This window comes from Leguminivora glycinivorella, chromosome 13, assembly GCF_023078275.1.
Source record: "Leguminivora glycinivorella isolate SPB_JAAS2020 chromosome 13, LegGlyc_1.1, whole genome shotgun sequence".
Taxonomy (NCBI): Eukaryota; Metazoa; Arthropoda; class Insecta; order Lepidoptera; family Tortricidae; genus Leguminivora; species Leguminivora glycinivorella.
Window position 1 is genome coordinate 12,931,155 of NC_062983.1, and position 17,815 is coordinate 12,948,969.

Consider the following 17,815-nt stretch of genomic DNA (forward strand, 5'->3'; position numbering starts at 1 on the left):
AGGGTACAGTTGGCGATAAAGCTTGTGCCAAAAATGAATTTTTTGCAAAAAAAACTTATTGAACTGTATATATTTTTGATATTCTCTCTCTCTATCTTACTTACTTCTTAATTTCACTAATATAAAATAATCATAACCGCATTGTAATAGGCGATGTTTCTACGTTTTCGTCACACATATTTAGCTCGTGCAGTAACACCTCAAAAGACACGTGACGGAGTATTCTGCGAGTGCCACGGGATCTTACCACTGATGAAGCTGTTTGACTGACACCAATTATCTATTTACTTAGTCCATTAGAAAAAATATTTCTTAATATTTAATTATTTCGTTTATATATATGATTTCGGCACTGGGTGCATATGTGGCGTTTTCAAGGCACGATGTGGTAAATGGGTATTATATGTTTGAGGTTCTAAAAGCACTTGGTGCTAAAACTGCATTTATTCAATTGAGAGGACCAGGGGCCCATTTCTCGAAGCTACAAGTTACAATCGGTACTCAATGTCTAATATGACAAGTTGGAAAGAGACTTCCGCTTGTAACTTGTAACTTTCAGTTTTGAGATATGGGCCCCAAATGGCTGATAGAAGAGGGATTCAAATATCAAAAAGAAATCAGAAAGAACATAAAGGATGTAACAATATACTAATTTTGAGTATTACGTATGACCCTCTTGACTTTGCTACTGCCATATTTTGGGTTTACAAGTTATATATTTATTAAATGACTTATGAATATTTTTGAGGTGTGTTTGTTTAAACTGTTTACAATCACATCGTGTCGCGTCCGATCTGTGCACTGAACGACCGATAAGTGCACGTGTGAACATATCCTTAGATCAGTCTTATTTGTTTTGTAGTTGTAATAAACTACAAGAGGCACGGACTCAGAGGGCAAGAGTCCGATCGTACAGTGATGTTTATTACGAATCGCTCATGTTATGTTCCCAGTTGAATTTCGACGCCCTTTGGTCGATCTTGGATATAATTTTATTCGGAGTTGAAATCAAAAATAAGCATATTGTGAATCTTCACAGTACAGTGCGCTATATTTGGATCACGAAGAAACGAATTCCTCAAGTCCGTGTCCCATTTGTAGGTCACTGAGGATCTTTATACACATACCGATCTGGGGCCCATTTCTCGAAGCTACAAGTTGCAATTTACAACGTGGTTGTCAATGTAGCTTCGAGAAATGGGCCCCAGGTCGGATATTGATTGAAGTAATTTGCTGTTCTTTTATGGGCTGTCAAGGTGTTAAACATACTGTGAACGAGACGTAACATCGGACGCTTTGAAAACTTAACGATCTATAGTGAGAACGTCATCACTGTCATCAGTTCAAAATAAATTATGTATTTATGTCTGTCATTACCAGAGATCGGATTTTTGTGCGTCATCTCATACTAAAAGTCATTAAAATGACGTCAGTCATTAGTGACTGACGTCATTTTAATGACAAATTTGCGACATTCTTAGGAATGTCGCAAATTTGTCCGATCTCTGGTCATTACTAAGAACGTCCATTTGTAATATTTATAATGATCGATAAATAGTTTAGTGTTTATTATAATTAGTGTTCGACTTGTTTAATTCCTGGTTGCGATGCTTTTTTGTTTTGCTAGGCTACTCCTCACTTCGGTACTATCACTCCAGTTATTATGCACTAAACTTCACACTTATTCAAAACTATTGTTACTATTTGTTGTCTACCAAAGTATGAATATGATAAGTTGATAAGAATAACTTATGGTTATCTATAAGTTTGTAATCTGGTTTCTGTACTGTACTACTAATATCATTTATTTGGTGGTCGCTTTCGGGGCCTTAAGTGAGAGGTGTTATTTTGATTTTATTGTTGCACGACACTATTGTTTTCGTATTGTGACAGAGTTTTATCGATCTGTAGGAGAGATATCTAGTGCTCTACTATGTTTTTAATAAACTGATGGAGACGATTTGTTGTTTCACTTCTTATTTTCCTACAAAAACCTCCGTTTGTGAATCATTTTTTTTATGTCGAAATCTAGTCAAAGGTCCCCTCTTTGTCGCTTATCAGTTGTCATAGGGACGGGATTGCTTGTATCTTTAAATTAATATCATGTCAAAGCAACCCTATCGTAGCGACAAATGGGACCTTTGCCCGGGAACGACACATTGGCCCTTAACCCGTCGTCTGTTTCTGTCAAAAAATTGTCATAAAATAATTAACTTTGACATACATTTTTAAAGTCCAACGCCATATGTTAGGATCCTTATCAAACACAGACGAAGGGTTAACCCCTCGTATGCTTAAACACGGATCCGGGCGTGGGAATTTTAATCTATTGTTTTAAATAACAAGGTCACTATTTCAACGATCAAAATTGACAGGCCGCATACGAGGGGTTAATGCATGAAAAACATATTATTTAAACTTGTACGGCTATGACATGACATAAGGTTCAAGTCAAGACCGAATGTAGGATGTAGGTAAGTACGCTGCTTGAACCACACTGGTGTATAGCACACATTAGGGCCTATTTGGACGGTACGAGAACTCGCATACGCGTTTTATTACATTGCGGTATTTGATGGCTGTGCAAAATTGTATGTACCCTCAACAGCCCGCAATGTAACCAAAATCGCTTGCGAATTCGCACGCCGTCTAAATCAGGCCTTACTTGCTGCATCAACTTCTTACTTACGTGAACTAGGGCTACACTACATAAATGGCAGCGTTGCACATAGCGTCGTTGTTCCTTATACATGGGTATATGTGTTGGATATAAAGAATAAAAACAAATTGACAAAACCTTCACCATATATTTATTAATAAAGACAATCTAAAAGATCACTTAATAGTTCATTGTCTTAAAAAATTAGTTACCCTAATAAATTTATCAATATATATAATAGAATTTTATTTTATTACTTATTGTTTCAAGGATATGCGAAATTGTGAAAAGTCGCTCAGCAGGGAGGGACAGGGCTGGAGCTTACTCATCGTTGTTCTTTACGTTACGATCATCACATTGAATATAACAATGAATCTAGTTATACGTAGTACACTTACATCTTCGAATACCTATTTAATCTAAATGCTTAATAAAGGTTAACGACCTAAGTGACTACGCGAAGAATTGTGCTAATCTAAAAACGTGTCTACAAATGTTAAATAGTAGTTCAAAGACTTTTGTAATTTACAGAACGTTCAAAATCACAACACAGAGTGTAATATCAATTATCGTGCAGTTGGCACGTGGGTTCCCCTACGGTATTATATGGTACACGGGTACGTATTATGAGCACGGCGCGGCGCCGCGGCCGACGCGTCGGGCTGCGTGTGAGGCGGTGCCCAGCGCACCGGCCGCGCCGCCACGAGCCTTACACTCTTTATTCGATACAAAATTAGAAGAATATATATTCATTTAGACTTATAAAATATTTACTATAGTAACATTTCACTTTTTTTTTGTTTTTGACACAAATACTGAAATACATTTACAATGCGTACCGCATTCGGGACCATAGAAAACAAGTAGTCAGATAGAACAATTACTAAGCGATTATACATTGTAGGAGTCCATTAAACTAAGAAAACATTTAGTGACACTAACATATATTTGGTAGTTGAACGCGAGCGCCGTTAGTCTGTCCGTTCGGTCGCTGTGCAGCAGTGTCTTGTATAATTAGGTGCCTATTTCTTCATCTAAGCTACATCAACAAATTGACTTGACAACGTTTTTGTTTTACTTGATTGCTACTATGCCTGATGCAGCTAATACTAAGAGGCTCGGTGGAAATCGCTAGACAGGGAAGCGGTGGTCGGCATGTCTTTCAAACGTTCCTTCCTAGGCCTGTGTTTATTAATATTTAAATATAATTTCTAGAATATATTTTCGATAAACCGATAACGATTTGTTAGTAAAGATGAAACCAAACCGACCCACCCGCCTGGCACCCTGCGCGCGCAGGGTGGAGGTGGATCGTACAAATAAATGCAAATTTCCAGTGCTTATTCTTTGTGTCTGTTCAAAAATAACAGAAAACAAAAATAATTATTATACTAAAATAAAATGGTAAGGCACTTCTATATTTAAGTTGAAATAATATAGTTCAATTCTCGTCCTTATAATTTAATCTAAAGTAGACTTAGCGAAGTTGTTTGAATAGTTTGAGTACGCGCGGCGCTGCGCGAGTGCGCGGCCGCGATGGCGAGTTCGCGGCGCGAAATGTAAAGCTACACCCTGACTAGTATGACGAGTTGCACGTGGAATGGGTTAGTGATTCGGCGACGATGACTAACAGTAACAAATCATAATAAACATAGAATATAATCTTATATTTTTGTGAAATTAACGCATAGACTTCTTACTAGAGAGTACCTTTCAGTCTTAATAGCTAAGAGTATTGTTAAATTATCTCTGGAGGGACTTTGTCTTCAATAAATTGTAATTTTATGTAGTAGACCTATCTCCGGTACGATAAATTTAATTTGAAAAAATATTAATTATTTACATAATAGCAAGTTTTATGAGTTAGTTTGTTTTATGAAAATAATACTCTGAATGCCGACAAATAAAGAATATTTCGTAGCGTACTCTGTTCTATCCGATAGCACTAGTCGTGAATAATTGAATCCTCTCGCTATTATAAAATAACCGGCATATATTCATAGCGCTCTCGAAGTATTTATTCATTTACATCTGGGGTTTTACTTAAAGCCTCACCTTAGTCTAAAACAACAATTCTCTGATGTGATTCTACGTTGATCATTCAACACTCTGTCCTAGATATACATAATTAATCTAATTTTGGCATACTTATTAAGTCTAGTCGCAAATATTTTTGGCAAATGTTTGGCATACATTACAGAACGTAAGTGAGGGCAGACAACCGCCCAGTTACGAGTTTGTTCGTTACACAACCAAATGATCACGAGCGAGTGATGCAGTATAATGTAATACAGACTGAGCTAATGCGACGGCGAGACCTACGCGCACACCGCGCACATAAACAAACTCTAGAGGCGCCCTCTGGCCACTTCAGGTACTCATGGAAGGAAAATGAATATCCAGTAAACTTTCAGAAGAATAAATTCATATCTCAATGTTTGTTTCGGGACTAATCCCACAGTAAATTACTTCCAAGAATCGAGTTACAATCATAATACTGACAGCGTTACACGCCGTTGATTTACTCCATAATGTTAAATGTTAATCTAAACAACGAAGTGTTAATAATATCAATAAATAATTCGAAGGTATTAACATGTCTTTTATAAGGAATATTGCCCCAAAATGAATATTGAGTCGGTTGTTAAAAGTACTTTCGGAAGACAAGAGTAAGTCGATCGAGGAGGTCACAACCGCAAAATATTACGTTAGAGGAGCCGTCGCGGGCCGCGGGTCGGCGCCGCGCGGCCGCGAGTGACATCGATTACAGTACGAGTACAGTAGGCTTGAGCAACCACATTATTGCCCGATTTGTACATTCCTTCAAACGATACAGTACAGATCTCTGAAACAACAATACATATCACAACACGGATCTACACGTATAATATAGAATTACATTACATTAATTTATAGAAAATATTACTACAATCAAAAATTAACTATTCAAGTATTAAATAATACCATATTTAGAACAATCAATAAGGAACTATTTAATAAGTTATCAACATAAAATATAGAACATTTGAGCATTTCAATAATATTTGTGTAAAAAAATATTAGTATCCCTCCATTATTTTGTTTTGTTCTGTGAACGAGCAAGTGGAATGAACAGATACCAGGCGCGCGGGCAGGCACAGCGTGCTCGAGCCGAGCGCCTGCGATCTCTCCTCTGCATGTTCATCGCCCAATTACAAGACACATATTCACATTTTAAAAATATCATCAACATTATTTTCAATTAAAAATCAAACTAATATTATATATTTTAAATCTAAATATGGGTCCATGTTGGGTGATGGGCATATCGGCACGGATGCTGAATTGATACAGTTCTCTTATCCTCATCTAAACCTGAGTGGCGTGAGACTTAAGTGCGCTTAGTGATGTCTAACGACTAGAACAAAACTTAAACGAATGACTAAGAATAAATAACAACGAGATGAGCAAACAAGCAAACGTAATTTAATGAGCTGAGCTCGCAATGAAATGAAACGATCGAGTAAGACGAGGTAGTGTAGTTACTACACTATTAGTATCACACTCGAAGTTGTAATACTTTTATAGTTAGTTCCATTATCATTCAAATAGAGCTCGGCGGCGCCGGCCCTAGCGGCGTCCGCGCCGAGCGGTTATATCTCTATGTACAACATCACACTTGCAAAGTCACATTTAGAAGTCGTAGTGTTATAAAAACTTTACGAAGAACTATCTATCTATGTATCAATCGTTATACAAAATATCTTTCTGCGATCTCTTCAAGCTTAGTATTACGAGAATTTCGAATAATTAGTAGTTTTATTAATCTAATCGTTCAGTTTACCCAAGCTAACTCTTCTCTAGCTACTAGCCACTACGTCGCTCTCAACTAGATCACTTTTTAATTTATCTATAATTCTATTTAATTTGTAAGTATTATAATAAATGCTTAAACATTCAGCATTTTGTCGTCGGGGCGCGCTCGGCAACCTCTCGGCACATGCACTCGAGGCGCGCAGGCCGGGTGCTCGCGGCGAGTGTCGTGCGGAGCACTGAGCGCTGAGCGCGGACACTGAGCGCGGACACTGAGCGCTGAGCGCGGACACTGAGCGACGCGAGTTAGTCGCCGGGAGTGACAAGGGTCGGTTACAGTGAGTGCGCGGGCGGTTTGCATTGGTAATCAGCAGTCGCGTGCCGCTCGTCGGATCGCTCGACCTTTTCATAAGGCTTTTCGAGTTTCGGCCGTTTCGGCTCGGCGTCGAGTGGCCGGTGCGACTTCATGTGTGCGCTACGACTTTTTACTTTGTTAAATACTCTGAAACATAACAGGGTACACTATTAGAGACGGCAAAAGAAGATGGGAGAAAAATGGAAAAACAAAAACGTGAAGCGGTGATGCGGAAAAGCAAAGCCGGAAGCGTTAGTCTTACAAAATAACTTATATACATACACTGTTAATACACGAAAGCCTCAAATATAATACCTAACATTATTAAGATAAATAAAATATGTAGGTATTTATGTTCTATTTTTTCCTACGCGATGGACATACATTCTGTAGTTTTTTATATTATGTAATAAAAATACATTTATCATTTGTTATATACAAAGATCGATGTTATATCTTTCTGAATACAAGTATGACTAAACAACTAAATGTACTATAGGTATAATAAACAATATTTTATGTATGTATAATGTTGAAGTTACGCAAACATTAATTCGACATGCATGCAACCAACATCGATAACACCGCAAATGCCCGGCTAACCCCATCGTCACCGGGCTCGGCTAACTTAACTAACATAACATCATTCACCAAGTTAGTTAACTACACATTTGTAAAAACTATCGATTAAATTCTTAACTCGTGCACAAAAGGCAATTTAGGTGAAACATAGATCTCGAACCGATCGAATAGGGCACAGGTCGGTTCAGTCGTTTGAGTACGAAACTTTATAAAACGTCGTAAATACGTCCGAGGCGAAAGGTTTAGGTTAAGAAGGGGTAAGGTTCCACGTAAATTGCGTTTGCGCGTGTGTGTGTCTCGGAAGCGGTGGCGGTGGCGGTGGCGGCGGTCCGGACTTACTTCCCGCAGATCTTGCAGGGGAACTCCTCCGCGTCCGCGGGCGCGGGCGAGGCGGCGGCCGGCGGACCCTGCGCGGACAACTCTCACTTTAACACACTTCACTCCTCACCGATTTTGAACACTAATGGGGACGCGATTTTGGCGGTGCTTACTTGTGTGGACGACTGTTCCATGTTCCAGCTTCTCAAGTACAGCATCTTGTAGTCTTTGGTAACTTTCTTCCAGAAATAGTAGAACTGTACGCACTGCTTCGAGTCTTTGGTTCTTATCTGAAAGTAATAAATGTTTGTTTAGGTAAGTTAATGCGTGATCTACAAAACATGTGATCTACAATGTCATAGCCTATCACGTAGCGTTACGACCGTAGCTCACTGGTGTTACGATGCTACGCCGTAGCTGTAGCATTTTTTGTGTGTAGCTACGGTTTCTTCGTAGAGACCTCGGTCAAACTCGTTTAATAATAGAGTGAGTAATAAAGAATATTTGTATTGTATTATGTCCCGCGCTGGAATCGAACCAGCGTCCTCCGTTTACCGGACCGATACCTAGACCGCTCGGCCATGGGGTCATCAAAGCAAGGGTTGAAAATTCCAAGTAGGTATAATTAAGTAATTCAGCAATCATCTTATATACGCCCGGTGGTCTTGTCCCGTGCCAAGGTGAAGCTAGTTCTAAATGAAAAAATACGGTAGTGATTAGATTTACCAGCTGCGAAATTCTGTAAAAGTCCTAGTGCCTCAGGCTGGCCAGGAACGCTTCCACCTCATCAGGCGACCAGCACGACTCGTGCTGCGCGGGCGCGGCGGGACGCGACACGAGGCGCAGCGTCACGGCGCGATTAGCGATACTACAGTAACTTTATTGTCAAGACTTACCAGCTGCGAAATCCTGTAGAAGTCCTTATCATAGTGCCTCAGGCCGGCCAGGAAGGCTTCCACCTCGTCGGGCGCCCAGCGCGACTCGTGCTGCGCGGGCGCGGCGGGGCGCGACATGAGGCGCAGCGTGGCGGCGCGGATGTCGCCGCCGCACTCGCCCAGCACTTGCAGCGCAAACTCGCGCGTGTGCCCGCCCACGGGCATAGCCGCGCACATGGCCAGCTCCATGAACATGCGCACTGGAATTATTAATATTTTAATCGTTAATTATTATCTTAGGTAGAGAGAGAGAGAGAGAAGAAGATACGGCCGAACGAGATGCTCTTATAGAAAGTTTATAATATGCTTAGTATGTTGTGAGGAATCTTAAAACGTGTTTTCATTTCGTCGCATTGTGTATCATGCGTGCGTATGTTTTGTTTTTCACGGGCGCACGCGAACGGTACGTTTATATAAAATAGGTAATAAGTAGTATGATTAATGATTATTATTTATAACACAAGAAATATACAAAATAGGACATTTCTGGTGCCGTAGCCGATTGGCATTTCTACGACGCGAAACGAAAACGAAACGCCGCGAATGTTAGTTTGGCTCTGCCGCGACGATATTACGCAAGAGCTATATAGATAGATATCTACGAGCGTTTCGTTTTGTGAGCGTTTGTGCCATTCGGCTACGTACCCTGGTATGTGTTTCATATTCCTACCATATCAACATAAGTACCAATGATAAATGGTCAGGAACATTGTTGGCTAGCCAACCCCGGATTGATGCCAGGGTCTCACAGCAGCTGTTTGGAAGCTCGATGCAGGCTTATCAGGTCGTTGTATATCTCCGGTATGTCTGCTTGGTGGTCTTGCCCGATGTTGATCATTGGATGCTGCGTCTTCTCTACATAACAATTTATATTTACATGATGTTAGTGATATTTTACCTTCATTATCATCAAGAGCATCATTGATGCCAGGATCCCACAGCAGCTGTTCCGAAGCTCGATGCAGGTCTATCCGATCGTTGCACATCTCCGGTATGTCTGCTTGGTGGTCTTGCCCGATGTTGATCATCGGCTGAGGTGGCTCTTCGAGCTGCGTCAGCATGTCGGTTTCCATACTTGGAAGACCTGAAATTAAGTGTGACGTGACAATGTTAATCAAGCGTCAATCGGATGGGAATTGACAATATTTATCTGTGAAATATAAATAAACAAGGAAGGACACAGACTGACTTGGGAAGATTAATGTTGGTTTTTAAGTTCGACTTTTAAGACTAAAATATTTAGAGAACCGCACAGCAAGTAAAAGAAATTTAAAATTCCATAGCTACTCGTAATGCATAAACTTCGGATCCAAATTTAGTTACTAGAGCGAGAAACCTATAAATAAAAGACAACTGAACAGTCGTGGTAAAATAAATATAATTGTATTAAGTGTAATTTACCAGCTGTAAGCTCAACAAAAAGTCCAGGGCCTTCTCTGTCCAGCGGCAACAGCGGCTGCGGCGTGTTACGGCACTTACGGCGTTTACGGCGTTATTCGAGCTTAGAAACACTGCTGTGACTGTCTAGCCTTATTCTAAGCTTGAGCTGGAGAGATACCACTGAAATAAGCGGCGCTAAAAATAAGTAAAATGTGCTAATATGGATAATTTACCAGCTGTAAGCTCAACAAAGAGCCCAGGGCCTTCTCTGTCCGGCGGCAACAGCGGCTGCGGCGTGTAGTGGCTGAGGTGTCGCCGCATGCGGGTGCGGTACGGGCCTGCGGGCGACGCGCGCCGCTTGCGACGCTGCGGAGACGCGGGCACGCTGCTCGGGCTTAGGAACACGGCTGGCACTGTCTGGCCTTCTATGCAAACCTGGAAATAAGTGTGTGATTGGCCAGTAGAAACAAATAAAGTAGTAGGTATACCTACCTATTATTCAAATAAAGTTGTATTAAACTAGATTATTTTATCAACATATCAAAACAAATTATATTTATTCAGCTAGAAATACAATAAAAATATATTACACACAGTTACGTTTTGTTCATTTGAACTCATATTTCCCGAATGTTTTATATAGGTCAATTGTACTTTAATTATAGTCGAGTATTTAGTAGTCAATAAATCGTACTATAAGAGTTTTGAATGATTCACGGTTATTTTCATTAGACTTATATTGACCGGGATATAGACCGTGATTACCTTTTTGATTTTTGTCGAGCTCCCGATATTTCGACGCAGTTGCATGCATCATGATCACGGAAAAAGGTAATCACGGTCTATATCCCGGCCAATATAAGTCTAAATCGTACTATGTCTGGAAAAAGGTGGTGTTTTGACGAATTATCATTTTATTTTGGAACTACGAAATACCACTTGATCACAATCGCGACACATGATCGTTGGGTTGATGGAAAACATTCTTACAAATATAGATAGGAGGCTGTAAGCGTAAGTAACCCAAGAATGCACATAGGTTTGTTTGCAAAGTACCTGAAGAGAACTCGCTTCATGCTGCCATTGATGCACGGCGTTCGTTAACGATGATGTCGATGGCAGGCGACTATATCGACGCGGAGGCCTCTGGTTCGAGAAGTCTCGCGGACTGCTTGATAAGAGCGGGTCTTCAGAGTTGAGCATAATACGGCGTGACATGGGCGATGGTTCCAAAGAGTATGCATCAAGCGATCTACACTCTTCGGGTAACACTTCTTCTAGAGCTTCTTCCACCTAAAATAAAAACAATTATTTAAATATGGGTATGATTAATTAAGTATGCAGTTTTAGACCTATTTTTAAACGAAAACAATTACCTCTTCTTGACTTGACATTGTTGCCGTAAAAAAAGCAGCTGACAAAGGCGATGATACTCGTGGCACTGTATGCGCTGGCGAATGAGCATCATGAGAGGCAGGTGGTGTCGGGTATGCTAACCCAGGCGACGGCTCCGGTTGCGTAGAGTAGCTCCCGCCAGGAGATGTCGCCGTGTAGGCTAGGCCAGGGGAATCTCCCGTAGAGTAGGATAGGCCTGGGGAGTTCGCCGTATAGCCAATACCCGGTGACGGCACTGGCGAGCCGCCGTGACAAGCACCGAAATCCGCTAAAGATTCAGGGAGTGGCGAGTTCAACACGGCGGCAAGGCGTCGACTCGACGGAAAAGTAACCGGCGATCTTTCTCTTATTGACGCGGCTACCGTCGCATAGTCCTCTAACGACGCCAGTTCTTCTAACTGTTCTGGTGTCGTTGTAAATTGGAAAGTGTCCTCGTTTAACGCGGGCGAGAAGTAGCCATCGTCTGAATTGAAAGAAACTCCGAACAGTTCGGGTCGAAAAGTGAACTCCTGCTGCGGTGATGATTGCCCCGGATCCGACGTCGAACGTTTCACAACCTAAAGGGCAAATATTTTTTGTTAAATTTCCAGAATTTCGGTTTCAGATTATTAACTTGTAAATAAGCAATTTCACATTCAATAACGCGGGCCGACCTTTGAGTTGCCTCGTTTCAGTAGCTCGATGAGGGTGGAGTCTCTCTGCGCGGTGGTGGTGGTGGTGGTAGTGTTGGAGGCGGCAGTGGTAGCGGGCGCGGGCGCGGGCGCGGGCGGGGCGCGCGGCGGCACGAACTGCGCGGCGGCGGCGGCGGCGGCGGCGGGCGAGGCGGGCGACGCCGCGGACCGCGCGAGCGCCAGCGGCGGCGGGGCGGGCGTCGCGAACCCCGCGCCCCCGCTCGCTGTGTCCGTACCGGCACCTACAATCAGACGTGCCAATTAGCCGTGGTTACTTTTAATTGGCTGCGGTTGTCGCAACAATATTTGCAATGCTTACTTTTGAAATTGGACCGATATATTTTATTTTTACCTGGGGAGATTGTTATTGCGCCTCGCCGGCTGATTATTTTCTCTTCTATAAGGGCTCGCACGGATACGGACGCAGTTTGTAGTGGTGGTCCTGTAGATTCTTTTTTATCCAATTTTTTACTATCCGAGTCCTGAAAATAAGATAAATCCTTACTACCTATCACTCTTCCAATTAAGTTTAAAGTATTTAAAGCTGTAAAATGATGTATAGAAACATTAGAAACAATGTTTCAATTTTGGAAACGGATAAATGATAGAATCTATAATTTCTAAATGTAAATTAGTGTGATAAAAATTATATAGGTACCTTCTTAAAGTATCCGCCATGTAATCTCATATGGCCATTGAGAGCGGGTATATTTTTGAACTTCCGATGGCACAAGTTGCACTCGACGGGCTTGACCTCTCCGCGCGCCGCGGCCGCGCCCGCGCCCGCGCCCGCTCCCGCTCCGCTCACCGCCCCGCCGCCGCTCCCGCCCGCACTCGCCGCGCTGCCACATTTCTGACTCCCCTGCTGCGCCTGTCAATTTAACGATGACTTCACAAAAGTTCAAAAGACTTCCCAACTTATTACGTACTTTGTAATTTTAAGGTATAAACTTTCAATCTACGGTAGCTCGTAAATATTCTAAGTTAATTAATGGATTTTGATGGACTTTGCTCCCGTAATCTCCTTCGGTTTTAAAGGAAATTAGTAATTATAGATTCGAGCATTTCGAGTGAAGTTAAGTATTTTTCCTGTTCGCGGAATCTGTTTTTCATGTTTCAGTGAGGTGTTATATTTATTAGTAATATTTCCCACCAAAGCGGTGTCGGCGGACGCAGTGCAGTTATTCATTCAGCTAGAATTTTAATTAGTTGCGGATTTCCGTCGCACCGCGCCGCCATATCCGCCGCACAGTGAGAACTTTAACGCCATTGTGGAGGCGCCGGCAAAAATCCATCATTAGTATCTCATAAAATATTCCCCGATATTACTGCGCATTACAGTTCACAGTCAGAGGAAGACAGGCTTAACAACGGAGCGCAGGGCTGCCACCGAAACTTTACGCAGCCCTATTGTCGACACCTACGAAGACAATAACCTCCAAACGATACCCTCGGCACAGTTTAAGCAGCTTGGCAGGTGAACAACAACGAATGCCAAACGACTTTCACTTGATTCCCTTAAAACCCATAAGGGCTTTGAAAAGTTAAAAGAGAAAAGATAAATAAGTAGATTAAGTAGACGGGTGATAAATACGAACAGAAGTCGATAGGATAAGTTTTATGTAACTTTAAAATTGCCTTGAATGTTTTAAACAGTCGGTAACTCGCTTAGTGGAATATCAATATTCTCTTTGATCGCGGCGTCCGTAGATTTAAGAGTGTGCACAAGTGCTGCGGACAGCTTTATATTCACACTTACTTACCGACTTTAATATTAAAAGCCAGCTTTTAAACTTTTAGGTTTTTATGCGAGCAATACTTAAAAAAAGTGTTTGATGCTATTAAACTACCACACAAAGAACTTAACAAACTCCTTCTTACAAACGAACGAAGATACTGTGGAGCGTCCTCTATTTGTACGTAACACTCGAACGAAAAAATAATGATTAAATGTATTTACCCCAGGGAAATACATGTGTCGTAATAATAAATAATGATTGCCACATGTAAACGTACTTTTGCGTAGGTAAACGCATGCTCAACAACTCCCTGAGCCGCCTGAGTAGCAACATAATGTCCCCGCATACGCGATAAGGGCTTGTCTGCCAGATAGGCGTTTTTGCCAGTTGACTAATACGCTTTCCGGGGACACATGTTAAAACTGGGTGGGGTGCGTAATTTATCTGATTTGAAGGTTTTTTCGGCGCGCCAACCCTAACGGCGCTATTAGAGCTGCTCGTTAGGTTAATGTGCGGTAGGTGAGCAGCTGTTGGGTAGCGCTACCAGGAGCGTTTTTCCCATACATCATCCGTGTACCGCACTCGTGTTTGTTTCGGTGCAACTTTTAACAAATGGTTGTGGGTTGCGCGATTGCTTGCATATGCAAGTTGTAAATCTAAGCTGTGTGTTCGGAATGCGACAGTTGCAAGCTTAAAGTTTGCAATGTCCGCCGCGAGACCGCGGCCTGCCCCGGTCACAGTTAAACCTACCTACATGGATTTGCATGAATTGATTTATGATGCCTATAAATTTAAAGCGATATATTTTGGTTGCGCGCAGGTAAAAGTGTGTGTCCATAACGATCTTGAATACCATTTTATTTAAATGTATAATTTTATCTCAATAGTGTAAGTAGTCCCTAATTTTAAACTTTAGAATCGGCTACGACGTAGCGCTACGAAATGATACTAAAGTACTAGACTTGTTAAACCAAATAAAAAAAAAATAGTGACGACATACCTTCGGGGGTGGTTTTATAAACGTGTGTGTTTGAAACAACTGCGTTATCCAATTGTCCATAGTTACACCACTAGTATCATCACTTTACAACAGCACTAAAACACCATAATAAGGCAGAGTTGTTTATCCCACGGTATTCCGCCATGGAATGATATGGTCCAGTATGGGAAAGATATCGTGGAGATGACCCCCCGATATTCGACCTCGCGAATCGTAAGATAAAGTGACCCGTCGAATCGACGAACAAAAGCGATGCGCCACTATAGAATAACATTTGCATAATATTAGTTCGATGCTGACCGTGTTATTATTAATCGGTTACTTATTTAAACAGGTACAAATAATTGCAACAAATTATGAGGTTTACCATAAAATATTGGTAACTAACGTTAAAATCATTACCTACAAATGCCAATACTAATAATTAGTGAAAATTATTTAGTTTTAATATGCCAGTCAGCAAAATTTATTAATTTACACTAATTAGGTAAGTACCTACATTAATCAGCAAAGCTTTGAGGCTGGTAACATAAGTACTTTCTGTTTATAATAAAATAGTATTGATTAATTTTGGAGTTGCAAACCCATTTATATTGTATGAACCGGTTCTTCTGTTTAAACTCATATACATTGTTAGATGTCTGCCTCAGTACCGGTAAAGGCTGTCTAGTACAGAACAGTTTATGAATAAGTACAAATATAACTTTGTTAGATATCACTAAGGTTCAAAATAATGCCTAAGTACCTTCTAGGCATTATTGTGAACCTTTGAATTGACTATAAAACAAGAAACCCATTGAACAAAACTGTTTATTAGCGTAAGCCTTACAAACCAAGTCTCATACAATTTCAAGTGCTCCACTGCCCGAGGGAAATATCTTAAATTGGAACAAAGCACGGATGTGACCATGAGATAAATTTCAGTTGGATAGTGTCAAGTTAAAAATGCATGTTCATGTTCGTGTAGCGAACTAATGCCATCTTTTAGGTGAATAAACTTCATAAATAGAAGCCTTACAGAAGACCACAGCCAAATAGCACTAGACCCTACTCATAGTGTTGTGTTCCTGCCAGTGAGTAAGGCTGCCAGAGCTCAACGAGGATGCGTTGGTCTATTGTCCTTTGAGTCGTCGGCAACCCAAACCCTCCTTAGAACTTGTACACTCATTTTTGCTGTGTACTTAACACAGCAAAAATTAGTGTACTTACAAGTTTCTAATGGGTTGGCAACGCGCACGCGACACTTTTTGAGTTGCAGGCGTCCATAGGTGACGGTGACCGCTTTCCATCAGGCGGACCGTATGCTTGTTTGCCACCGACGTTGTATAAAAAAAAAATAGGATCGAGGCACGGAAGTGGCCATGAAAAATGTATTTTGCAGGATATAAAGTTTCATTCGCAGTGTGTGAATTGAATTATGGTAACGCAAAAATGTAAAAGACAGCCTACTTAAGCTTCACATTTGAAGATGGAGAATTAAAGTTCATTTAAAAGGACTGAATAACATGAAATACCTTATGTACATAGGCTCTTTTGATTACAGCGCTGTGTATGGCCACGTGGCGACTTATGGAGGTCACAGGTCGCATGCGTTAGAGAAAAGGTCAAACTGCTTAGAATTTTAAATGGGGCGTTTGGTATGCAGTGCATACGTGGTCATCATTTGAATTTATAAATAAGTCATGCGTTATCGATCTTAATACATGAAGGGTTAAACGTATCAATACCTAATCAATTGTCCAGATGTACCAAATAATAGTTACCAGGTTTGTGTACTTATCATTGTTATTTACAAGCTTGCACGTTTTGCAACTACGAGTAGGCATTACCTACAGACTAGTGATCCGACAAGTGAAACGTTAGAAAAACATTACCTAACCTATTAGTACAAAATCTTTCTCTCTTTTTAAATTTAATTCAAATTATGCATCAAGTTTTGTGGAGGGTTAAGAATTTCACCACTGCTGATTCTATCCTCCTTTGGATTTCGCAGAAGTCGACTGTGAGATATGGGTTCAATTGTGGTGTGGGCGATGGGCTACCAGTTTTTTTTTCAACCCTTTAATTTAAGAATGGCATTGAAACATAAGCAGTTTCTGGTAATTATTATATATAGAGGTATATCGTTGTCTGAGAGATTTATAATAACATACCCATTCTGCTATTAGTAAGTGGCGAGTTAAGTAAAGATGACGGACCGAGACTGCGAGAGTCACGTAACGGCGGTAGGCACACGTGCTCAATTATGCATCGCGACGTTTACCCGCTCACGCGCCACCTGCGCCGTTGTCACCCTACGATATTAATGGATGGGCCCAGCACCCCTCGCGAACATTTCAACTAGTTTAAGACGCATTAATCCTTTTTACTAATTTATTTTTAGGGTTCCGTAGTCAACTAAACCCTTCTAGTTTCGCCATGCCTGTCTGTCCATCCGTCCGTCCGCGGATAATCTCAGTGACCGGTAGCACTAGAATGCTGAAATTTGGTACCAATATTATGTATATCAATCACGCCGACAAAGTGGTAAATTAAAAAGTGGAAAAAAAATCTGGGTACCCCCCCCTACACGTAAGGTGGGGACTGATTTTTTTTTCATTTCAACCCTAACGTGTGATATATTGTCGGATAGGTATCTAAAAATGAATAGGGGTTTACGAAAATAATTTTTTGATATTGTCCATATTTTCGGATATAATCGCTCCAAAAGTAAAAAAAAAGAATGTGTCCCTCCCCCTCTAACTTTTGAACCATAAGTTTAAAAAATATTTAAAAAATCACAAAAGTAGAACTTTATAAAAACTTTCTAGGAAAATTATTTTGAACTTGATAGGTTAACCTCGTAAGGCCCAATGTACATTACAATGTACATATTGTTGCAATCTAATTTGAATCTTTCATGCACCAAATAAAGTAGAACTTCCAATGATACATTGATTCTTGAAACAAACGAAATTCGTACCAATTTACATACTGAACAAGGTTCAAA

At 40.9% G+C, this 17,815-nt stretch overlaps 1 protein-coding gene across 1 annotated transcript in view; it reads right to left on the minus strand.

The window, feature by feature from the left end:
• Window positions 1–2,793: 2,793 nt before the first annotated feature.
• Window positions 2,794–17,815, minus strand: part of LOC125232734 (mucin-12) — a 321,469-nt gene continuing 306,447 nt past the window's right edge. Inside the window, exons 12-22 of the mRNA XM_048138493.1 lie at window positions 12,746–12,958; window positions 12,440–12,569; window positions 12,070–12,329; window positions 11,398–11,973; window positions 11,078–11,314; window positions 10,255–10,456; window positions 9,540–9,725; window positions 8,603–8,841; window positions 7,880–7,996; window positions 7,728–7,795; window positions 2,794–6,953 (exon numbers count right to left, since the gene is read on the minus strand). Coding sequence (XP_047994450.1) covers window positions 6,785–6,953; window positions 7,728–7,795; window positions 7,880–7,996; window positions 8,603–8,841; window positions 9,540–9,725; window positions 10,255–10,456; window positions 11,078–11,314; window positions 11,398–11,973; window positions 12,070–12,329; window positions 12,440–12,569; window positions 12,746–12,958 — 2,397 coding nt within the window. The 3' untranslated portion in view covers window positions 2,794–6,784. The remainder of the gene's footprint in view (window positions 6,954–7,727; window positions 7,796–7,879; window positions 7,997–8,602; window positions 8,842–9,539; window positions 9,726–10,254; window positions 10,457–11,077; window positions 11,315–11,397; window positions 11,974–12,069; window positions 12,330–12,439; window positions 12,570–12,745; window positions 12,959–17,815) is intronic.